The 25528-nt window shown below is 38.4% G+C and overlaps 1 protein-coding gene across 1 annotated transcript; it reads left to right on the top strand.

Moving 5' to 3' along the window:
- The first annotated feature begins 151 nt into the window (after positions 1 to 151).
- Positions 152 to 25494, top strand: LOC132125518 (serine/threonine-protein kinase WNK1-like). The gene is made up of 25 exons (XM_059536967.1): positions 152 to 848; positions 1971 to 3101; positions 8951 to 9123; positions 9195 to 9415; positions 10871 to 11028; positions 11358 to 11446; positions 14168 to 14387; positions 14622 to 14904; positions 15005 to 15135; positions 15254 to 15331; positions 15420 to 15551; positions 15727 to 15810; positions 16811 to 16890; positions 16979 to 17129; positions 17246 to 17362; positions 17579 to 17692; positions 17777 to 17831; positions 17918 to 18058; positions 18228 to 18898; positions 19539 to 19640; positions 19739 to 20160; positions 20239 to 20429; positions 20514 to 20606; positions 20704 to 20855; positions 23730 to 25494. Exons 2-25 carry the CDS (start codon positions 2397 to 2399, stop codon positions 24012 to 24014), a joined length of 4848 nt encoding a protein of 1615 aa, XP_059392950.1. The 5' UTR covers positions 152 to 848; positions 1971 to 2396; the 3' UTR covers positions 24015 to 25494.
- The last annotated feature ends 34 nt before the right edge of the window (positions 25495 to 25528 follow it).

The following is a 25528-nucleotide window of genomic DNA, read 5'->3' as shown; positions in this document are numbered from 1 at the left end:
TTTTGGTGAACGAACTGAAAATGAACGAATCAAAATTTCCACCACTAGTTCATAGCATTGTCGTTTTTGGGTGAACTGTCCCTTTAAAATACGGTAGGCTATGCTACGTTGTTTTTGCAGGCGGCGCTATTTTGCTAACTGTAAAACGTTACTCGTCTCTGATGAAAGACAAGCAGGGGGAGTGGACAGAGTCCGGCTTATTGTTTATCACGAAACCGGTTTGTTCATCTAGCATGTAGCATGCGATGGCGAAAATGTTGGGAATCGATGGCATGCAGATTCTGTAGCTTTGAACCCTAAGTATGCATATCGTATACATCTGTTCGGGATATGTCGCTGTCAACAATAGAGCCACGCTGCATCCAAAGCCAAGTTTCACGTCGGCGTAAATGCACATAGTATCGAAGCTTTACAGATATTGTTCAGCATCCTGTTGATGTAAATACAGAAACATCTTGCACTGCTTCGTTTGCACGCACGGCGTCATGCAGTAGATGAGTGTACAAGGAAGGAAGATGAATCGAGGTCAGTTGAAAGGGAATAACAAAGAACCTGCTCTGCAGTCTCGCGAGCAACGTTTAGCGGAAGCGGCACGTTGTTGTAGTGTTTGACATTCGAACTTCGCTAGAGACTGTTAGAGCGGAGGCACAGTAACCGACGTTTTGCCATTTTGTCGGTGTTTTACTGAATATAAATTAAGCTAATCTAGAGACGCCGAGCTGTTCTTTTGCCTCGCGCAGGATAAACGTTATTTCAAATACTGAGCACGCGCGTTTGGGGAATTACCGGTTAAACCTGGAGACGGCCGTTGGTTATTCACCGATAAGACGACGACACTAAACATTATGGTAAGTTTTTGTTTTAAATGTGGGTGACAAAATGGTCCGCAATGAAATTAAACGTTGTCGTGACTAATATGTATTTATTTACATGGAGTTAACCTTGGTTCTTGTTTATTTATGGTTAACGCCAGATACGATAATTGGAAAGAGATTCTCTTAAAGGTATAGTTCATCAAAAAATGTATTTGTTTGCTCATTCTTTTAAACGTCATTGTGTCGTTTATACCCCTTATGACTTTATTTCTTTGTGGAAAACAAGGGAAAGAAATACATTTCGAAATTCGCTTGTCTAATATTTTTCCATAATTGTGAATGGGGACGGAGTCTTTCAAGCTTAAAATGTTGTAAGTCACAATAAAAGTCTAATAAAACTAGTCCACATAACACTTGGGCTATTTTCCAGTTCTGCCAGATTCTTACGACAAGGTTAAGAAACTGACAATGACTTTTGAAAAAAATGGAAGCTTCACATCTCATCATTTCATCTCCCTGTATGAGAGAAAAGTCGTAACTAACATTACTGTTTTCAGTTTTCAGTCTTACATTTTGAGTTTCTTGAAAAAAAAAACAAGTTATTCTACTGTTGAAAATGTTTTTTTTTTCCTTTTTTTTTAAACCATAGACTATTTTGTGTTCACACATGGCAAGGGCGAATCTAATTTACTAATCCCTCAGCATATGTTCACTTACCTGAAGACAGATACTGTTTGTTCACGGTCTTGAACAAGTTACTTCAAATTAAAAGCGTTATATAGCGTTTATTACTTTTGTTGTTTGTTTAAATAGGATCAGAATTATAAAAATGATGAAGAAGTGTTACAGAAATGTGCTATCTGGAAATTGTTTTGAATTTGACGTGAGGGTTAAATGTGAAAAATCTGAGTGTTACTTCCTCCTACACTGTCTTTATCTAAAAGTTTCAGTATGACTGGTCTATATTTAAAATAATAAAAGTCATATCCTGTCATTATAGTTAGTGAGAGTAAACTCTTAATAACCTTATTTGAATGGGTTAATATTTGCCTGGTTGTGGAAAAGCCTTGTGTGCATGCGGCCATTTAAGTTTAGTGTAAATTCGTTATCTGTGGCTTACCAGCTTGTTTAAATTATATTTTGTTTCTCTTTCAGTAAATCAGACGCAACCGTTAAACTTTGTGCTCAGAGTTGAAAGTGATTATAACATTTATCAGCAGGCTCCTGCCCTGCCCCCTCAGGAAATCCCCTATGTGGATTGAATTCACCCTGCTGTTTTACACAGGATGGATGAGCTGGATGTGAGGTCTCCTTTTTGTCATCATCATCAGCACCACATTTTGATCTGTGCATGGATCCTGCGTTACCTTTATCACCAAGCACTTCCTGTGCTCCTCTCCAACACCTTAGTTTGCAAGAGTATTGACTTTATCTGAACTGCTGTTTTGAGAGGAGAGAGGTTTGGCAATTTTTCACTTGGTTTGAAGCAACCTCTCGTTATCACACATTTATACTGCTTTCTTTCCATATATGGATAGCATATAAGATTTGAACCTACTTCTCACTCCACTCAGTGGAGAAATGTCAGAAAATCTCAACGCCAATATGGTCAAGTTCCTTTCCCCCCCTTCGAAAAACATCAATGGCTCCAGCTCAGACACGCTGGTGGGCGAGCGTCTAGGTGTCGAGGTCCGCCGTCGCCACCACACCATGGAGCGAGAACTGCTGAGGGCAGAGCACCGTTTCTTCCGTCGCAGCGTCATCAACGACTCCAATGCTACGGCGCTGGAGCTGCCCAGCAAAAACGCAATCCTAACCATCTCAGCGGACTCCCACACTCTTGTTTCTGAACCTCCTGTCTCAGAAAGCAAAGCCGCTTCAGCCCCACAATCTGAAGGACTGGTTGAACCAAAAGAGGAGGGTGATTGTGTCAAGACAGCAGTAGAGTCAACGCAGGTGTTAATTGCGAATACCACAAATCTTCTCTCTGCAGAAGCGCCACGTTTGGATGCAGAGTTGAAGTCTAGAGATAGTGCTGATGCAGAACGAGAGGATGAGAAAGAGGAGGATGAAGAAGGTAAAGACAAGGCCCGAGCTAAGACAGATTTGCGGGACATGAAGGCAGAGCTAGAAGACAATGAGGAAGTTGAGACAAATGCAGTCGGGACATCGCCGGATGGCCGCTTCTTGAAGTTCGATATTGAGATCGGACGTGGTTCTTTTAAGACAGTCTACAAGGGTCTGGATACTGAAACCACAGTGGAGGTGGCATGGTGCGAGTTGCAGGTACGTTTCTTGTATTTTTGTACCTTAAGTGGCTTTTTCAGTTAGGCCAGAAACCAAGCCAGCCAGTAACATTATTATTTATGAGTAGGACATCATAGCTTTTGACAGCTAGGATAACAAAGTGCAACACTTGACATTGTTGGCACTCTTGATCTGTCCGCTGATGGTGGTAAATCACTATCTGATCTGCTCAACTGCGACTTAAGTGTACTATCTCATTCTCTGAAACCTACAACCCTGTCTCGCAGTCTTTCCAGCATATCACCTATAAATTACAGCCTTATGACTAGTTAGTTTGATTTTAACTTTAATGCCCCACCTACAAGAGATGTGTCATGAGCTTGTATTGTTCATGTTTAATTTTGCTTTATTATCTCTTTAGAAATAAGAAACACTTTGACTAGTCTTTTTGTCACACCTCTGAAGCGGCTCACCTCTGACACTTAACACATCCGGCATTTGGCCTCTGTTTTTATAACTGTTGTTTTCTTTGGCCGAAGCCCTGGCATTGTAGTATCATCTCTCAATAAAAAATCCTAATTTCCTAATTAGGTTATTCTAGACCACCAGGTGAGTATTGGAAGGTGTGTGGCACATGCAGTAAATCATAGGTAGTGTTAATTAAAGGTGTATTTTGAGACTGTCTAATTGCAGTGGAAGCCTGCTTCCATGTCAGAGTAAAAAATATATAATAAATTGCAATTTTACAGTGTTATGTCATTTTTTGGAATTACATTTATATCATGCATTTGTGAATTAACACTACAGTTTTAAAGTTTAGGGTTAGTAAAAATGTTCAGTGTTTTTCAAAGAAATCTCACAGATGTGCTCACAAAGGCTGCATTTACTTAATAAAAACTAATATTTTGAAATATTTTTACAGTTTAAAGTATCTGTTTTCTGTTTAATATATTTTTAAATGTAATTTATTCCTGTGATGCAAATAGACATTTTCATCAGCTATTACTCCTTCACTACTCCTTTACTCTTCAGTGTCACACAATCAGAAATCATTCTAATATGCTGATTTGGTGCTCAAACTTTTTTTGTAATTATTATTATTAATTTTTTTGTGTGTGTGAAAACAATCATACATTTTATTCAGGAATCTTTGATGAACAGAAAGTTCAAAAGAACGGAATTTTTTAAAAATAGAAATCCTGTCTGTCACTTTAGAATTTAGTGCATCGTTGCTGAATAAAAGTATTAATTTCTTTCAAAACAAATCTTGCTGGCCCAAAACTGTTGAGTAGTTGTGTATATTTCATACTGTGACTGTTTCATATTTTAAACACAATTTACTTTGTTTTATTTGGAGACAGAACCAGTTTTCAGCCATTTACCCTTTATTTTACTCTTATTATATGTTTTATAATTAGTGAACCATGAGAAACATGGGCTTTTAAACATTTTGCACTCGTTCCACTTTTATTGGTTTATGATATGATAAAAGCATGAGTAATGTCTGCGTGGTGTGCTTGCACAGAGAGCATGCTGACGCTGGCCAACTACATAGCACAGGGGTGTGATTCTTCTGGAAAAATCCGGAAATCCGGCTTTTTTCCGACCTGAAAATGATGCTCTCGTAAATCAAGCAAAAAAAATAAAAAAGCGGGGGGGGGTCGGGGTGTAGGCGGTTGCGATGGGTCGGGTATTGGTAAACATAATGATCGCTCACCGCTGTCAACGTTTTTTGTGCCTTTGAATCATGTCGTCATGTTACTCCGCAAGTAGTCCAATAATTTGTCACGATTGAAGTTCAAAGTGTACGCGCACCGTTCTGAATGCGCACACACCCAACCATCTTATCACGTGAACAGCTTCAGTTGACTGACGAAGACCGTGAACATGGGTGATTCATGTAAGCACTAATGACTCGTCCGATTTGTGAACTAATGACTCCTTTGAACCGATTCACTTTAATGAATGCTTAAATCTGATCTGGGTCGAGTTTCCCGATAACAATGTATCTTAGCTCTGAAGAGCGCTCTCAACGAGCAAGGTTATAAACGCTCGCCGCAATTCCATGCGCTTTTCCCAAAAACTTTACTTGACATGAACTCGTTCTACGTGCTACTTAAGAGTCGCTGTCCATTCGCGAAATTCGTGCTGAAATATAACCTATGGAATCGTATTCTGAACGTTCAACCTAATAATCGTCTTCTGTTGTGAATTAGCAATGCTAGAAGTCTATAATAAAGCACTGACAAAATGGCTGAACAAAAACACAAGAAAAGATACCTTTCAAAAATATAGAGGCAAATAAAGATGTTATTTTTAATAGATGTAAAGGACACCATAGAAATAAGGAAAAACAAAACATCTGGGAGGCCAAGAAATGCCCAATAAATGGCTAGTTTTCGTGCAGGTCAGCAGCAAGTTATTGACAGATTTTTTGGATTTCATCCCTATTTTGCCCAGTTTTTGAAGCATATTTCCCACATTACTCCTTTTATGATTTTTTTTTGTTCAATCATTTAATTTAGATGTGTATTTAAATTTTTCTTCCCTTTTTTAATTCTTTAACTTAAAAATTAATTTAAACAAAAAACAAGTACAAAATTTTTTATTAATTTATTATTATACTATATAAATTATGTCACTGTGTGCGTGTGGTGGGGGGGGGTAAGTGCACCGTATAGTTTCCTGCTTTTTTGTCCTTTGTCAATCACACCTATGATAGCAACAACACCTCTTTTGGAGAATCACCAGCTCATCAGTTGTGTGTCCCACTTCTGAGAAGTCCGTTTGCATACAGAAACATCCTTCAATTTGTTTTCATCTTGTAGAGGTCGTTTTTTTTTATGTACCGATGTGCCACATATAGGTGTGACTTCAAAAGTGGGTCAAGTTCAACAACCAAAGCAATTGTAATCTCTTGTGTGAAGTATGGTGAGCTGGTTTGCCAAGGCTTGACTCTGCTACTGCTGCTCTCCACCTCCTGCTGTCTCTTCTTTTGCAGAGCGATGATGACGAGGCAGCACCACGTGAGCTGCACTTCTGCTCATGGCCCTCAGGCGTAGCCAGCTCATACACTGGGCCTCTCTCGTTCTCTCTAGCTTTCAGCCTCGCTTTACCTTACTTTTTTCACATTTCATGTGTCGCCGTCTCTATTTCTGTCTCCCGGCCTGTCTTGTGTGTTAGAACAGTATGTGTTAGAAGCTGCAAGTTCATCCTGCAGAAAAGGGAAGGGCCTTTGTATCTCCCCCACAAGGCCATCTGTCTCTTGCGTCTTATGCTAAACTCGGGGATGTTCCCCTCCCACATTTCTCTCCTTCACTTTCTCACATGCTAAACACATTTGAACAATATGTAGGTCACCATAAAAAGAAAATGAAAATAGATCTCAGATGCTTCTCCTTTTTACAGAAGTTCCCTCTGCGTCCAACTCGATTTACCACATTAAATACTCCGGTTAGACGCTTAAGCCAGATAACCGAGTCATCATTGTGAGTGCATACCACTGACTTTCAATCAACTGCTTGAGTTTCATTCCAGTTGTCCTGCATTTGCCTTTCGCCCTGCATTTGATCCCTTTAATGGGCCCCTCTAAATCTATTTAATCTTCTGCAGTAACCTTAAACTGTTTAAAGATTTCTTTTCTCAGTTGACACAATTTGTACTGGGTACACCTGTGTATTTTTAAACAATTTTAAATGTTTTAATTTAAGTTAATTATTTTTTTAAATAATGTTATTAAAAAAAATGTATTCGATTTTTGCCTGCTAAAAGGCAATTACTGTTAACACTTAGGGCTTTGTACTCCCATCAGAGCTTCATGATTCTTCTTGAAGGTTGGAAATGCTGTTAGTGTTACAATCACTTAAGTACAGCCATTCATTTACAGTAAATATATCTTCAGTACCTTTCAAAAGTTTGGGATTAGTAAGTGGTTTTTTTCTTCTTTTATTTAGCAAGAGTGTATTCAATTGATTAAAAAGAACAGAAGTTTTTGTTAAGTCTTAACTATTTCAAATAAATCCTGTTCTTTTGAACTTTATATTCATCAATTTAAAAGATGTGTTTCCACTAAACAAATTATGCAGTGCAGCTTTTTTCAACGGATAATAAAAAGAATATGAAGTTTCTTGAGCAGCCATTTCGCTTTGCCATCACAGGAATGAATTACATTTTAAGATATATTAAAATCTAAATTGTAATGATATTTCACAATATTTTTGTATTTTTAATGAAGTGAAGTGAAGTGAAGTGACATTCGGCCAAGTATGGTGACCCATACTCAGAATTTGTGCTCTGCATTTAACCCATCCGAAGTGCACACACACAGAGCAGTGAACACACACACACCCGGAGCAGTGGGCAGCCATTTATGCTGCGGCGCCCAGGGAGCAGTTGGGGGTTCGGTGCCTTTCTCAAGGGCACCTCAGTCGTGGTATTGAGGGTGGTGAGAGAACTGTACATGCACTCCCCCCACCCACAATTCCTGCCGAAACTCAAACCCACAACCCTTCAATTGGGAGTCCGATTCTCTAACCACCAGGCCACGACTCCCCCAATCATATAAAGGCAGCATTGATGGGCATAAGAGACTTCTTTCAAAAACATTTGACAAAGCATGTGACCTCCATTTGTTCAATGATTAACATTACTGACTGCTAGAGGAGAGTATGAATGTCCAAACTAACTGTGCGGCCCCTTATAAGCACCAAGACCGTTGCACGCTATCCCAACCTCCTAAACTAGCTGTCAATTTTAAATTAATTGTTAAACATGTTACCAGGTCATTTGTGTTTCAGATCCTCTCACTAATCCTAATTCCTTATCTCCAGTCTGAAGTGGTATGTACCCTCACACGTGAGCCGGATTCATGCCAAGAGCTTTATCCTCATACTGGAGTTCACCTCTCCTCTGGGGAAATGCTCCCACGCTTCACTGGCCTAGTCCCATAGGCCACAAAGTGCACCACTGTCTGTTATAGGGTGGGGTGCAAACCAGAGTCCCCCTTACTCCAACCCACAACATTCAGCACTGAAATTGCTTTCTACAGGGCTTCATTCCATTTCAGCATTGTGTTAATTGTACACATGTGAGCGATAATCACTGAAGTTTTAACCCTAACATAGAGTGAATGCCCGTCCCTACTGGGCTTGGCAAAGGCTTCTCATTCCAAAAATGGCAGCTGACCGCATCAAATGTAGGTCAACTAAGAATCACCAGTTGAAATTAGTGCATTTTTAAAACATAGTCAGACACAGACTGCAAAACGGTCACACTGCTGGATTGGGTTTGAGCCAAGCACTTTGTAGTTTCATTGTAGATGATATTATTAGTGCTGCACCATCTACTTTGATTGCAAACAAGATTTTTGCATGCAGCACTATTTCCCTCTTGGTGAAACCACAATTCAGCACACTTTTTTTTTTGTCATCTTCAAAGAAGAGCGTGTGCACACAGAGTTGCTGAAAGCAGTTGGTTACGAGGATGTTTTGTAAGAAAGGTGACTATAAATCGAGTTAAAGCACTGCAGTTTTTATGTAGCATCTCCTTTTTTTTAAGTATTGAAGAAAAAAAATGTTCCTTCTCTTATCAGCCACATTGATACTTAACATTTATAAGTTTAGAAGTTTTCTAAACAGTGCAAATTAAAAAATGGCTGAAATTTCGCAAGCAGTCATTTCAGTAGGAATCTGAGACTTTAATTTAAGAAAGAAACACTTTCTCGTGCAACTTTCATATCAGTTATTTACGCAAATTTCCACTTTGACCAACAGAATACTGCTTGTTTTGAAAGTGATTTCTGTGTGAGTTGTGGTTCTTTTTTTGCTGATGAAATTTTGTTAATGTGATCTTACCTTTTATGCTTACCAAAATATGAAATTCTTTTTCAGGATCGCAAGTTGTCCAAGTCAGAGCGGCAGCGTTTTAAAGAGGAAGCCGGAATGCTGAAGGGTCTTCAGCATCCCAACATTGTACGCTTCTACGACTCCTGGGAATCATCCTTGAAAGGGAGGAAGTGTATTGTCCTGGTGACTGAACTCATGACATCTGGGACACTGAAGACGTAAGTGCTCTTATTTGTTATTTTTTAGGCTATCACCTGCCATGATTGACTTGTTTTCTGTGGCCTTGAAGGTATCTAAAACGGTTTAAGGAGATGAAGATCAAAGTCCTGCGCAGCTGGTGCCGGCAGATTCTGAAGGGGCTGCACTTCCTTCATACCAGGTCGCCTCCCATCATCCACCGGGACCTCAAGTGTGACAATATCTTCATCACCGGACCTACCGGATCTGTCAAGATTGGAGACCTGGGCCTGGCTACCCTCAAGAGGACCTCCTTTGCCAAGAGTGTCATAGGTACGGCTAAGTATTTGCAACTGCATTATCGCCTCCAAATCAAAATCCATTCGAATTGTCCGACTAAGTTTTGTGGTTGGGGGAAAGGCAGATCCTTCATTCCATGTTTCTTTTTCAAGGTTCTTTTCTTCCTCTGCTTCTTTTCAAAGCGTGTTTTAATGACAGTGGTGATAAAGCAGACCACAGCGTTTCCCTGAGCACTCGAACCGCAGCAAACCAGGGCTCCCGCTTTATGGAAGATGTCTCTTGACACCCTCCTTTAGTTCAAACATAGTCTTTGTCTTTTCTTCTGCCACAATTTCAGGTACCCACAGACAGAGTAAGTAGTTGTGGAGCGGTTATAGGTATTTTGTGACTCGTCTGCAGGGAAACCTGATCTGATCTTGGGATAACACTAGAGCTGAGCCCTGGGCTGGCAGGTACCGTGAGTGATCTTTTGCTCTGGTTCGGAAATTTGTGGTCTGTTTCTTCAATCAACCATGATTTAATGATGATGATTGAATGATGATGAATCTGTTCATTTTTCCCCCACAAGGAAATGCTTGTTTTCTTTCAGTGTGTCAGTGTCTGGAGCTCAAACCTTAAACTCTCTGCTCATCTCCCTCATACTTTTAGCTTTAAGGTCTTTGTGTTTTTGTTTTGTTTTGGAGCTTTGTGTTTTTGTATTGTTTTGGAAGCATTAGGCTCTAATTTCAGGTCTCCCCTTATTCTACTTTAAGGATTATTTAGTGTACTACAGTACAGACAGTAAGTACGCAGAAATGAGCCTGGTAAGTCCACCAGTATTATGTGACACATATCAGTCTGAATCATTATCAATATGTGAAGTTTGTCTGTGTGAGACCTTTGTCAATGGGTAACTTGGTTACTAGTTCTCCTGGTGCACAGAACATCACTTTTCAGTAAGCTATGGAGTGTAAAATGTTTGTTTGAATTGCTCAACCTTTCCTCCTCACAGGTTAACCCAAAGGTAGGACTTTTTGAAAGGTTTGTTGTCCATAGCTAGTGTTTCGGTTTGGTCTTGTGGTAAACTCATCGGGCCCTCTGACCACAGACTTTTTATAAACTTGCTGTTTGGGCTAACAATAAATATGTTGATTTCTTAAATTCATTCTGTATTGTTTAAAGTCATGTGGTCAGTCCAGGCCTTCAAGTGAGTGCTGTGCACTAGTTTGGTTTTTCGCATACACAGTCCTGCCCTTGAAGGTCTTACACAGAGAAACTTGGGCTTCTTATCATTGCAGTCTAACTGAGGGCAGTTTCCCCTCCCTCTTTTTTTTTATTTTTTATTTTTTACTTTCTATCCCCTTTTTGCTCTCCTTCCCTCTACCTCTCTCTTTTCTCACAGGTTGTGCCCGAGCAGTCTTCAGCGACAGCATCATCTTCTTCTCACCTCTTCACTGAGAGGGTGTAATAGGGTACTGAGAGAGTTCTGAACCATTCTTTTAATTTAAGGTACCCCTGAGTTCATGGCGCCTGAGATGTATGAGGAGAAGTATGACGAATCGGTGGATGTGTATGCCTTTGGGATGTGTATGCTGGAGATGGCTACTTCTGAGTATCCGTACTCCGAGTGTCAAAATGCAGCTCAGATCTATCGCAGAGTCACCAGCGTAAGTCCACACTTCACCGGCGGAGGAGAGTGTTCCCACACACTCATCCTCCCCTTGTTTGCTGCACTATTTTAGTCTTTTTAACCCCTTTTTTGCACTCTGTGGGGGGGTTTCCTTTCTGCTTTTTTCTCACAGTGGTAAGTTGGTTTTTCACCTCTACCAGTAAATGCAGAAGCCTCTCACAAATCCAGTACTGACATAACCTAATGGTATCAGACAGATTTAGACTTAATTCAAAATGTAGTATTTTTGAGAAAATCTGCCCCAAGTTAGAGCCATCTCTGCTTTCTACGCCAGTGATTTGAGTGTTAACTTTGCTGTGTTTACAGGGGGTGAAGCCTGGCAGTTTTGACAAAGTGGCTATTCCTGAAGTGAAGGAGATCATTGAGGGTTGCATACGTCAGAATAAAGACGAGAGGTGGGCTGACATTTACCAAGCATGAGAGCTCAGTTGTCGTATTGTCATAAGGTCTAGTTTACACAACCTGTTTTTCTTGTCCACTGGAAATTTGTGGTAGGGTATTTTCAATGTTTCATTGGTTACATCACAGTATAATATTGAACAGGCTATATTTGCCTCATTTTCATTTGTGTCATATGACATAGTGTCTCATTTTATTGAGATCTATGTTATTACCACACAATTATTGAAAAATGTCTTTAATCCAGTTTTATCATTTATCATTTTATTTTTTGTCAAATTTTAGTCATTACTTTTAGTCAATAGTTTTAGCCAAACTGTGTAGTCTTTAAACTTAAATCATTAATTCTTCTCTCTTTAGACCAGATCAATTAAGCTTATGAGAAATTTTAATCAAGTACTGATTTTGGAAAAACTTGAATAAATTATGACAATTTTCATTTTTGGGTGAACTATCCCTTTAAGTGAAAAAGGAGAAAACTAATAACAAAATGTATTATTTTTTATTATTATATATAATTATATTTTTTACTTTTAAAGAAGCACAATAAGACAAATACAATAGAGATACAAATTAAACAAATTTTTCAGATACAGTAGGTTTTACTTAACATGTATACATTTAACATCTTTTGTTGGTTAACATTAATGACAAATAGGTATTTAATTTGGAATGCTGTCCTTTTAAGATGGAAGGCATGCATGAAATAATGACATGTTCAGTTTTCACCCTCCTGCGAACGTTCACTTAATCCATAACCTACTGTATTTACATGAGATACTCTACACGATAACATTTGGATTGCTGTGTGTGTATTTGAGTGCTGAGAACTGATCGCGGACTGTATATGAGAACTGAGGAAGTGGAGCGTGCGTGTGCGCGTGAGAGAGAGCACTTCTTTCAGCATGATTTCGCCTATCCCGTCTTCACTAACTTTGTTAATCGACAACGAATTGTGACTCCCGGGAAAAACGGGACGTCTGGTTACCTTATCCTTACCCCTTCGGGTGCTGAGGCCATTGTTTCAGATCGCTAATTCGTTTTTCACATTTTGAAGGACATTAGCATATAGGATGCATTTTTGAATGTCTGGTAGTCCTCAAATAACATTATAGTCCAGTTTCGTCTAGTTAACAAAGATGCGGCATACATTTCGTTCATAATTTCATCATCAGATATAATTTTTAGCTCATCAACCTCTCATCTAAGTCACATAAAATGTTTTCGTTAATGAATATTTTTCGTCTACGTTAATGAAATTAACACTGATGTAAGGTCATAAAATATCTGTAATGTCTTTTCCAAGCATGTTCTTAACCCGCCTTAAGCCAGCAATGCATGTGGTTACATCAGAATGAGAGGATAATGAGTTTGAACAAGTTACCACTGACATTTTGAATGCTTTATTTAACATTAAATACTCCTGAGTCCGATAAACAAATGATTATGTTTTGATGCCACTACTGAAGAAGAAACTTTTTTTTTCAAAACATTCCCATATTATTAGTTTGCATGTAAACTAGTTAAACAGATTCACAACATGTCCTAACTACATGAGATTCCAGCAACAAGCAGTTTGGGTGTCAACACCTGACACAACACCGCAACGTGACAGAATCAATCAAATATCACTGCCAATCAGAAGCGTGTGTGGGCGGGCTCTCTCTGCAAGAGCTCTGCACTCACAACAAAATAAGTTTATAATCGTAAATATTAAAAAATGTTAACATTATTAAATGTACATACTGAGTGACTGATACAATATTTATGGAATACACTTTGTTCACAGTGAGTTCACTGTTTTAACGTACAACTTTGCTTTGATTTTATTTGTTCAAAGCATTTGTATCTGTTGTCGCTTTCAGTATGGCTATAAATGCCACCCAATATGACATTCAAACTCCCATTAGACACATTTAACTTTGAATAAAGCACACAGTCAATACCTGTCATATATGTTGTATGTTGTTGATTTCAACTGTGACGTCATGGAAATGGAAACCATTTCTAAAATAGAAATTTTGCATGTTGCCATCGCAGCTAGTTGGGAGAAAAGCTCATATGTAATTGTAAGAGTTTTAAATTTGAGAATGAAAAAACATGAGTTGCAATAAGCCCTAATGCGATTATTAAACTTCAAAAAGCTATGAGTAGTAATTCACGTTTCAGAGTAAAAACAACACTTTTGTGCAGTGCTTGCATTTTCGGAGCAATTTTCCATCAAAGAGTACAGCACATTTATTCTGAACCGTTGACTGTTAATGGATAATGACAGTGTTTACTTTATGGTGCTTATATTACAATGTTTTAGATGATATAAGAGTGCACATCATATTTTCATATTTAATGACCTGCTGGAAGTAGTAAAGCTTAGACATTTCAAAATACAAGCCCTGGTGTATTTTGTGCTTGTTTATAATTAGAAATCCTGCAATTTTATATATGCTTATTATTGGTATTTTTATAACACAATAAGCGGTCTACTCTTTTGTCATTTAACAATAAGCTGTTTGGCATTTAATTGGAAGTAAACTCTTGTGACTTCTCTTTGGGTTGCCCCATCACAGGAAGGAAAAACTTCAGTACATAGATTCACAAGATGGGCACAAAATTCTGTTTATTTCTTGTCTTTAATCAATATATTCATATGTTCTTATTAATTATTGGTACAGGTCTCAAAAATACATTGTCTTTTTTTATTTTTTTTTTATTTTTAGGTATTGCATCAAGGACCTCTTAAGTCATGCGTTTTTCCAGGAGGAAACTGGGGTTCGTGTAGAGCTTGCTGAGGAGGATGATGGAGAGCTAGTGTCCATAAAGTTGTTGCTGCGCATTGAGGATGTAAAGAAACTTAAAGGGAAATACAAAGAGAATGAAGCCATTGAATTTTCCTTTGACTTGCATAAAGATGTACCAGATGACGTTGCCCAAGAAATGGTAAAGATACTTGGATTTCTGTTCTGTTTCCAAACTACAGATTCAAATCGATTGATGGTTTGAATCTGTAATTGGTAAATTTTTAGGTCTTACATATAATTATTCATATATAGTTATTCTGCAGTCTGTCAGTGCATAAAAAAACCCTGAAAATCTGCAGAATTCCCCCTGGACTTCTAGTATTGACCTGTCATTGTCTTTGATGTTAAATTCTGAGTAATCTTTTTCTTCGAGGTCGATTCGGGATATGTTTGTGAGGGTGACCACAAGACCATTGCAAAGGCCATAAAGGACAGAGTTTCCCTGATCTCCCGTAAGAGAGAGCAGAGAAAACTTGTGAGAGAGGAACAAGAAAAGAGGAAGATGGTGCAGCAGAATGACCCCTCACAGCTTGGACTGCATACCGACACCACAGACAAGCCCCCTGGTCCCGCTCTGGGCACGGTCATTATGGAGTCTGAAGAACATGAAGCAGATCAGCATCAGCAACTGCAGCAGCCTGGGGCCTCTGCTTCCAGTTAGTGTTTGCAAAATGAGTCGTTTTGCTCTAATAAGATACAAAAAAAGTCAAATGTGTTTGTATGAGAAAATGCTCTAAAAGTTTTATTGTCTCACAGCTGTAGGTTTTGTGGACCCTCAAGGTTCAGCGTCGGTCCCTGAGACTCACCCTGCCCAGCCAGGCACATCTTTCAGCACCGTACAGCCTGATCCACAGCCACAGCACACCATGATCCACCCACAAAGCATGGTGAGTTATTTCCTTTGTGTTTTGTTACCTGTCCTGGTTTTCAGAGCTAGTCATGTTAATCTGAAGAAATAAAAGTTTGTTTGTTTGAATTCTCCACTAAATTGCTTTTTCTCAATAGTCACAGCACCCAGCCCAAGCCCCTCTGCAGCAGCCGAGCAGTACTTTGACACCGGGTCCCACTGCCCAGACTGGAACTGTGGCCACATCCCAGGTACACTTCATGTGATTCATATCATGAAGACAAAAACATCTTGCTCTATATATCTGTTAAATATAAACAAGAGTACATGTACTCCTCTTACGTGTTGGGTCAGGTGGCCACTCTGCCCTCTGCCGTTCACCCTACCGTCCCCTTACAGTACCATCAGCCACCTCAAGATGGCAGTGCTCCCCCTCCAGGCCCTCAAATCTTACAGGTACAGTATGAAGGGTGCCCTCTGGTGGCTGATCTTACATCTTCCATTGACCTGCATGTTGCTTAATGAATGTTGTGTGTGCTTTCAACTTCTTGGCATTTCAAACCTTAATGGTACTGTTCTTTGTTCTTTCCATCTTTTTCTTGCATGCTGGCTGCTCTTACATGCTTGTCAGATATGGGCATGTCAACTCAGCCCTCCTGTTTTCTCACCACCTCCAAATGCTGAACAGCTCTATTTTCTATATCAGGCCTGTCAGGTACTAGTCGTGCCTAACACTGTGGTGTGTGAATTCACAGTTTGCCAATGTGGGTTTTTAGTGCTGATAATAATATCTACAGTGCAGAGGACTGATAGAGCGCTTTTAAATATAATGCACATTTAAAAATATAGTTTTGTTTCATAGTTCTTAATCTTAAATAGTATTTTTTTAATGTATTTATAATGCTAAACAAAAAATATGAATTGTTGAGTGTGCTGGTAAATGCTTAGTTTTCAGTGAAGTTTGAGTAGAAAATGTCAGGGTTGGTATAAAAAAAAAAAAAAAGATCATCAGTTTACAGCAATGCCTCCCTGTGATTGTGTGTTATGAATTAAGGCTTTCTAAATTGCTGAAAAACTAAATTAGAATTTTGCACTTCAATATTATCAATATTATCTATAATTTAAAAGGCATAATTTCAGTTAGGGGCCACAAGAGCCACAAGAGGGATAATCAAGCAAAATATGGTTTAGTAAAGCAATAAAATAATATCACACAGTACGTTTTTCATGTAAAAACATGAGATGCAGAAGGATGGGGGAAAAATAGCCATGTCTCTAGACATTTTTATTTTTAAAGTTAAACTTAATTTATTTTTACATTGCTTTCTAAACATGCAGCTCTCTTGTGCGAGACGCGAGTGCAATGGTGATAAATGTGTAAAATATGCGTTTGTGTGATCTGCCCTATTTCAGTTTTGATGTAATCAAGATCTCCGCATTGATGTTCTCTTTTCGCAATATTTTGAATAACACAGAAGCGCTGCATCTGGTGGGTTCAACTTGATAGACTAACAAAAACATTAAAAAGCAACGACCCTTACATTATTGCATTTCATGCATCGCTGATAAGACTGCTTGAAGCACATAAAAAATTTGAATGCAAAATTTTTTACTTTAAATTATAAATATTTGAAATGTGAATTTCTGTCTATTATGAATAATTGTGATTTGAAGTCAGTGGCATTCTAAAATTCAAAATCAATTCTCTATTACAGGCACCACTGACCGTGTCCCAAACGCAGCCAGTAGAGCAGTCACAACCTCAAACAACTCTGGCTCCAGCCTCCACAGAAAGGTGAAACATCTTTTTTATAATTCATGTTCATTAACATTGACATTCCAGTAGAGAGAAGATTAACTACTGATGTTTTTGGTGCTCTTAGTGGTCACTCTGATGCTGCTTCTGGTCTGAGCGATGGGAACGAGGGCAGGCATGAGGGGCGCTCTATGAAACGACCCCAGAGCCGCTCTGTACGCAGCCACTCCCGCCACGAAAAGATAGCCAAGGCCAAGCTCAAGCTCAACGTGCTGAATGTAAGTTGTTGCTCAAATCTAATCTGATTTGTTTTTAATAATGGCATCACATTACATTTTGGTGTATAGTTTACTATAATAACAGTGTGGGTTTATTGATCTGTTTGTTTTTGTAGATTTCTAATATTGGGGACAGAGTTGCTGAATGTCAGCTGGAAACCCATAACAAGAAAATGGTCACATTCAAGTTTGATTTGGATGGTGATAATCCTGTAGAAATTGCTGAAATTATGGTAAACCCTTCTCTTATTTTCATCTTTTTTCAGTGGATAGATTGTTAGAGACTTATTCATTTGAAATTACAATGATATTTATTACAATATAATAAAGAAATATTGCATTTAGCATTTGATGCGTTAATATTCTGGCTCTCAATATCCAGGATGTTTAACTTCTTTAAATATTGAATAAAATTTGATCGTAACGTCTGTGTGTTACTGCGTTTCAAGATTGAAAGTAATTTTATCTTGGAGAGCGAGCGGGAATCCTTCATAGAGCAGGTTCGAGATGTCATTCAGATGGCAGATCAGAAAGGAAAAGCTCAGAAAAATAGCCAAAATCAGGTATGTTTGATGATTTTTCAGACCATAAGAACAAATGTGAGAAATGATTTGAAAAATACAAATAAAATTTTCCCATTACTTCAGGTGAGCAGTAATTTGGGCCAGCAAGTACCTGAAATTTCTACATCCATTCTGCCTGGTGAGTGTACTTTGGGGTGATGTTCTTACATTTTATCAGCCCCTATCCTGCAACCTGTCTCATTTGACATATTTCACATGTAACAGGTGTGCCACCGAGTGTAGCAGCACAGGTTGTACATTCGGCAGGCCGGCGCTTCATAGTCAGCCCAGTTCTTGAAGCAAAACTACGCGAGCCGTTTTTTGGACCTCCTTCTGCAGACACATCATTTGAAGACTCTACACCAGGTCTGATTTATACGTCTTCAAGTAAAAGTGCTTAAACATGTATATCGAGTATTTGATATGTTGTGTAATGGTTCACATAATAGCCGATGAAGCTGATATGACAATAAATTTTAATACAATCAATCAACCAACCAACATTGAGACTGATTCCATGTATTCTCACTTCCAGCATCTGATCCCACACCAGCCAGCATTGTTCAGCAGGACCAAGCTAGCTTTGCACCCGGCTCAACCCAGATTGCTGTGGTACCACCCACACCTGGAGGTCTTGCCCCAGAGACTTCTCAATACCAAAACCCTGTCCCAGCAACCACTGCAACGCTGACAGAAGTAACCACTCCTGCACCATCTACCACTTTAGCCCCAACTGAATCACCAGCTCCACGTCGGCTGTCACTTCCCACCCCTTCACAAACTCCTCAAAATGTTGTGGCTGAGAGCAATGGCTTGGATTCTCAAGCTCAAGCCAGCATTCAGCAGGCACAAGTCGGCACCTCTTCTGTTCCTGTGACGCAACCATCTGCGACAGATGCTGAGAGTGATGTACAGGGGAAGCCGCCTGGAATTGAAGACATCCATGCTTTAGATCAGAAGCTGCGTTCCCTTTTCAAAGACTCCTCCCAGAGCACCTCCAACCAACCTGATGGATCTGGAGAGACGTCTACGTCCTCTCCACCCAGTACTATCAGCACTAACACTCCTGGCTTTGTCTCCGGTGCGACACCTTCCAGTTTGTCTCTCAGTTCCAGTGGGAACTTTGCACCTGGTGCTTTTGCCTCTGTGACACCTACAAGCTATGCCCAGACACCATCTGCAGATCTGTCCCCACAAAGACCACAGGTGGGGGAAGTTGCTGATTTATTGTCTATGTTGGTATTTGAAAGACATGATGCAAAATTATTTTTGGTCTAAATTAAATCATTTTTTCAAAATGGCATTCATACCTGTTTTTTTTTTTTTTTTTTTTTTTTTTTATAAAGAGAACTATAATAAAAATTTAATTTAATATTAACCTTTTCATTAAAATAAAGCTGAAATAAAATATGAATTGAAAATTAGAAATGCTGTCTTGGCACTTAATTGAAATAAAATAAGTATAATTACAATAGCTAAAACTGAAATAAAAATAAAGCTACATTGAAATATAATAAAATGACAAAAGCAATATAAAGATTTTAATAATGTAATAGTGTGTGTACATAATTTAACCTTTTTATGACAGGATGAATGTCTTGTAGTGACTTGTAACTTTTGACTTGCTGGTTATACTAGGACATTTTTTATATCATTAAATGTAAATATCTCTTTGAAATGAAACCAATTTGAATACAAAGATTATATATTTTTTTTAAATCTCTTTTTAACTAGATTTTTAAATCCTTCCCTTTACTGTAGACAGTCTTTATTTGTCATTGACCTTTTAGAATGGTACTTTGTTTTCTACATTCATTTATATTTATATACACATTTTCTTTTACAGACCTCCGTATCTGTAATTCAACCAGATGGACAGACCAGTGCTGAGGAGAAAGAGCCAGCAACATCACCATCCGAGAAAGCTTTAAATCTTGGCAGATTTCAGGTAGCTTTATATACTTCTTCAGTGTGCACTAGGCCTCAGATTTTATGCCTGAAAGATTTGCACAGCAAGTTCATGTACATCGTCGTTCTCCATTTCAGGTTTCTGTGGCCAGGGATCAAGACCCAAGCACTGCTGAAGATCCAGCAGTCATAGTCTCATCTTCCTCCATCACCCCATCTTCAACAACAACGTCATCATCACCATCATCTCTCTCTAGCCCTGAAAACACTGTTCATAAATCTCAGACCCCTCACAGGGTCAGCCCTGAACCCGTATCTACCACTACAGTCGGCCGCTTTCAGGTGACCTCCAGCACTGACATCCAAGTGGGCCGCTTCTCAGTGACTCCAGCAGAAGGAAAGAGCTCCTCCATAATCTCTGCTGAGGGACCAGACTCATCTATAGAGTCTAAAATGACCCCTTTCACCATGTCCATCACCAATCACTACCTCAGCAGTGACAATGACTCTGAACCAGAAGATGAGGGTTTTAAACAAGAGATGAACAAGCTTAGGGAGAGGTACTTGTGTTTTCTGTGAGCTTATTAATGATAACTGTGTATCTTGTGATCACTAATTAAACTTTATTTTTTTTGCAGACATATGGGTGAGATCCAGGCATTACAGAATAAACAGAAGGAGGAAATCGAGGAACTGTATACACGTCTGGGCAAAACGCCACCTTCTGTGGTGATTCCTCCAACTGTGGCCATCACAGGCAGACGGAGACCCTCTAAGAGCAAGGGGACCAGGTCAAGAAGTGGTAGTGGTACTGGTTCTTTTCAACAAGGTATCAGGGCTTAGTGATTTACATCCAACTGTAACATGATTTTGTGAAAAATTGGCATGATAAACATAGTTTGGTTTTGTCTAGGGAATAAACAAGCTGTACAGATTGGAAGTTCAGTCAATCAGTCAGCCACTGGAAAGACAGAAACCATACCAGGCTCAAACGTTCATGTGCTAGGTAGGACTTTCACCATTTTATTTAGACAGTTCGTTTTCTTTGTTTTCTCAAAATGCTTAAGTTTTTCTAATCTGTGAATAATAATTGTGGCAAACAGGTACCACAAGTCCAGTGAGAGAAGAGAACGGACAGAGCCATGACCAGGACCAAGCACCTGCTGCTAATCTGCCACACAAGGGCACATTCACAGCTGACCTCCATGAGCTGGTTGATAACTGGGCCAGGGATGCCAAGAACAAGATGCCACAGGTCAAGAAGGGCTCCAAAAAGAATGCACAAACGCATGATTACAGTTACTCTTACTATGCCAGAAAAACGACACTTCATTTTAATTTAGATTATCAGAGAATGCGATATAGTAAAACAATAATTTCTGTTTAGAAACGTAACATGTTCAAATGGTATTGGAATAGAACATGACATTTTTTATATATATATATATATATTATATATATTTAATATATATTATATATATTTTATTTATATTATATATATATATATATATATATATATATATATATATATATATATATATATATATATATTTAAAAACAAAAATATATATATTAGAGATATGCTGGTATCAGATTTTCATGTGGCGATTAATTGCTAATGCTTTTATCACGGTATACGGTATTTCACAATATTGAAATTTAGTTTTAAAAAAAGTGGTCATAATACAGTTTAACTGAATATTTAAATACAATAAATACTTTTCACATAGTCCGTCTGCTGTACGTATTAACGGATTTCAGCTGCACGAGGTGTCAAGGAGCAGTTGTTAACGTACTGAGTCTATTTTTGCTTTGCTGCAGGTGCTGAATTAAAGTGAAAACGCATTGTTCGCGGGAAAAATGAACATGGATTGACATGGAAACACAGTCACATGGGTTTTTGGCTAGGTTTAAAACAAGAAAAAGGGCACTTTTAGATAAACAAGGAAAACAATATATATGTTCACTTTTATGGAAGCAGAAAAACAAAGTTCATTAAGACCCGTGGGATTGCTTGTGATAAAGATTTAAATGCCAAGTGCACGAGACTGTTTCTGTCTGTGGTGTTTTAATTTTAAATATTTTAACAAGAAAAGTATGCTAATTATTGTGTTTTACCGCTTGCTTGAGCAGCTTATTATACAAACCTAGAAGTAAAATGCATGAATAATGCGTTATTTATATTTGAGTTTAAACTAATATCTATATGAAAGATTGTTACTGTTCTGTGATAAATGACTTATGATGCTGAAAAAAATATATTTGAAAATATATACATGATATGAAATCAAAACAAGGAACAAATGTTGTGTTTGTGGACTAAACCGATGCGGATCAGTAGCGGACTGCAAACACGTCCTGTGTGAAAGCACAATGAGTCCGTGCTGCGCAGATTATGCATATATAACATCCATTTTATGCAAGTGCTGTCGGGCTAAAATTGTCACCAAAGGTGGCAACACGAGCAATTTGCTCCAGCACCTTAGCCGCAAGCACGTCTTGGAATATCAACCAGCAGAAAATGCATTGTACACCTGATTATGCATGAAAAAAAAAACGTCATAAACCGGAAAACCGGTATAATTTTGAAAAAAAAAAACGATATATACATTTTTGGTCAAACCGCCCAGCACTACCTAATGTAAAGTGTGAATGAACAATAAAGAATCAAAACACTTTCAAACAATATGTAGGATATGTTGTAGTCCAGATTAAAATGTAAAAAAAAAAAGTTTGAAAATGAATAGCCTATTAAGTCTAAATATTTAAGTATTTGGTGTTGTAATGAAACCATAGCAAATCCACAAATCTGAATGGCTATTTAAATGATTGTTTTATAAAGTAGAGCAGCTGCTCTGTTTATGGGGTTTCCAGGGTAAAGGGCTGCATTTTCTGCAGTTTAGTGCCATCTGCTGTCAGAGAGTGAATGTGTTTTCATTCAGCGCATCTCTCTGGTGTTCCTCCATGTGCTTCTCATGTGCTTGTTTACGTCAGAGCTGCACACGTCTTTCAAGCAGCATGTTGTGCATTTTTACTAATTGATGGGAAAAGTATTCTTAAAATGCATCCCAAATTCTGAATAATTTATACTGTATAATTATTCATGGTATTTAGAAGTATTTAATTATTATATTCAGTGGCTTCTCCCACTTTTCTTTGTGATATTTAGGACTAGTTTATCAAGAAGTGATGATTTTGTTTTCTTCGACTCGTCAGATGGAAAAAGGTGCTTATTCGCAAATGTTTTATGTGATATTTAACAATTAAATTTGCAACTTTGGATGGAAACACAGCTAATGTAGTTTAAAAAAAATGTACCCCAACTTTCCTGTGTTGGACATCTTTATGCTTATTAGAGTATCTTGCTGTTAGCTTAGCAACATGCTAATGTCGCACTTTATTGAATTCATATGTGAGTCAGGGGCCGTTTAAACAGCGTTTTCAGCCAAAAACGGGAAATTTTAAGTTTTTGGGAATGAAAATGCATGTTTTCATATGTGTAAATGCGAAGTGTTTTGAAGCATTGTCGTATATGCTTGAAACTTTTTAAAAACGCATGGGAAAAACTTTTCCATTTTGGTCTACATTGTTGTCATGTAAACAGTCTCAGACCATGGCGGGTTTTGGTACAGAGCTTTAGTCTTTGACATAAATCCACCAATGTTAAAGGTGGCATGAAATGAGAATTTTTGTAAATGCTTATTATAGTTTGTATCGTGAATGATTCATGAATGCAAATATTTAACAAGAAAAAAAAAATTCAATCTGTATTAGTTAAAAACTCAAACTGAATTACTATAGAAGGCTGGCACAGGTCACCAGGTTGTTTAAACCCTGGCCCTCGACTATCAACTTCAAGCTTTCATTCAATTTTAAGTGCAATGAATTAAACCATGTCTCTGGCCTATACTATTTTCCTTTTTATATAATGCATTCATATGTGTCACAGTAAAGAAAAAAAAGATCTGTCGCTATTTCTGTTTCATTGCAACTTAAACAGTGTTATACAAAGAAGTACTTCAGTACATTATAGTTTTATTCAGCATGGTTGTAACATATTGACATTATACTGACAAATCAAGATTTATTTATAGAAATACTAATCAAAGCCAACTGTCTTCTTCCTCAGATGCCACGTAAATACTCTGCACCAGGTCAGCTTTGTTCCATGGGTGGCAATATGCTAGCAGCCACCAACCCTACAGCCGGGCGGAAGGGTTCACTGTGTGTGCCTAATCAGCAGTTTGGCTACACCTGCCCCACCTACAGCATGCCCCAGTGGGCTCAGTCAAGCCCACTATCATCCACCGCTCCCCCCGCAGGACTACAGCAGGGCTTCCTCGTACCCTCAGGAGCTCACCAGTCTGGAAACAGCTGCGGGTCAACCAATCTACGCACCACTCAGGCGAGCTGAAATAGCAGGGTTGGTTCAAGGAAGGGAAAAGCTGTGCCTCGTGGGGTTGAGATTATCGGACCTAGTGCTTTACATGGATGCATTTTATCCGACAGTTTACATCTGAAAAACTTTCAAGTCCATATAATGTGACTCGGGTTATTCGAATCTGCTTTTTAAAGACTGATAGATGAATGTGTTAATTTGATAAAGAGGCACAGAAAGGGTTAAACTGGTGTATGTTGTCTTAAACATCAGCTATATAGCCTTATAGTACGGATACCGTCCTTACTGTAATAAAGTCAGGCAGTGAAATACAGTGATGGTGTTGCAGTTTACCAACAGAAGAGTTAGTGAATGGATGGAAAAAGAAGACTACACCACCAACACAAACCTGAATGAGTGTATCCTACATACGAGTCTAGACTGTTGGAAGACGGATAAAGAAGGTAGGAAGGAATGAATGTTAGGAGTAACGGCATTTCAGAGACAAGTATTGTGGGACTTAAGTTGTGTATTGAAATGAAAGGAAGAGGATGTGCAATTGGGGGAGATTTAAGCAGGGTTTTATAGCTCTTCGTACTTGCACGTATTTCTTAGCATTGTTAATTTGTGACTTTTTTTATATCGTTTTATGATGAGCTTACAATAATACAGTGTATCTTATATAGACATTCACCACTACTCCACATCCAAACCCTTGTATGTTAGTGGATAGAATGCTTAATTTGGATGAGAGTGAGCATCCTGTATGAAAGCACATTTCTTTTCGTCCAATCGCATGTTGCTTTCAATTTGAATTAAGCTAGCCTTAAACCACAGGATAATGTCTTCCCCATCTTTAAAATGTCACACAACCATCAAAGCCCTTGCTGTAGTAAATTAAATACTTGATCTTTGTGGTGAAAATATGGTGCATTTGACTGCAGCAACATAGAAGTACAGTATTAAACTATAGCAACTCATTAACAGTTTGTTATATCACTCCCCCAAACCATTTTTTTCTATACCACAAATTGAGTGCCAATTGTTTGCGGATGTGACATGCCGTCACCTCTAAAATGATCCGCTAGACTTCTCTAGAGAAGGTAAATGTTACTGCAATGCAGAAAACAGCATTTAAAGGTTTAACCAACCAGGGAGGGTTTATTTGTTACTTTTGATACTTGAGTGCACAGATTTGAATCCTTTGTAATTGACCAAAACCACATTTGGACACAGTTAAAACCATTGAAATACCACTAATCATAGTCACACGATCCCATCACATGACTGAAATTCTGAAAACTGAATGGTTTCACAATCCACAACTCACATATTCCCAGAGTAAACAGCATTACATTTGTGGGGTCAAAAATTGCTGCTGATGTTTGCTTTCAAAAAGTTTCCATCCAGGGTCCTTTTGGTGATTTAGCTATGGTTTTGTGTTAAAACAAAAAATGTGTATATATATATATTAAAATGCTTAATAAAACATTTTGGACTTTTCCTCCTCCCACAACATTGTGCTTTTTCTTTCAAAGATTTCCAGAATT

Source organism: Carassius carassius, chromosome 43, assembly GCF_963082965.1.
Source record: "Carassius carassius chromosome 43, fCarCar2.1, whole genome shotgun sequence".
NCBI lineage: Eukaryota > Metazoa > Chordata > Actinopteri > Cypriniformes > Cyprinidae > Carassius > Carassius carassius.
Note: the sequence above shows the minus strand (reverse complement) of the source record. Positions and strands in the feature narration are given on the sequence as shown.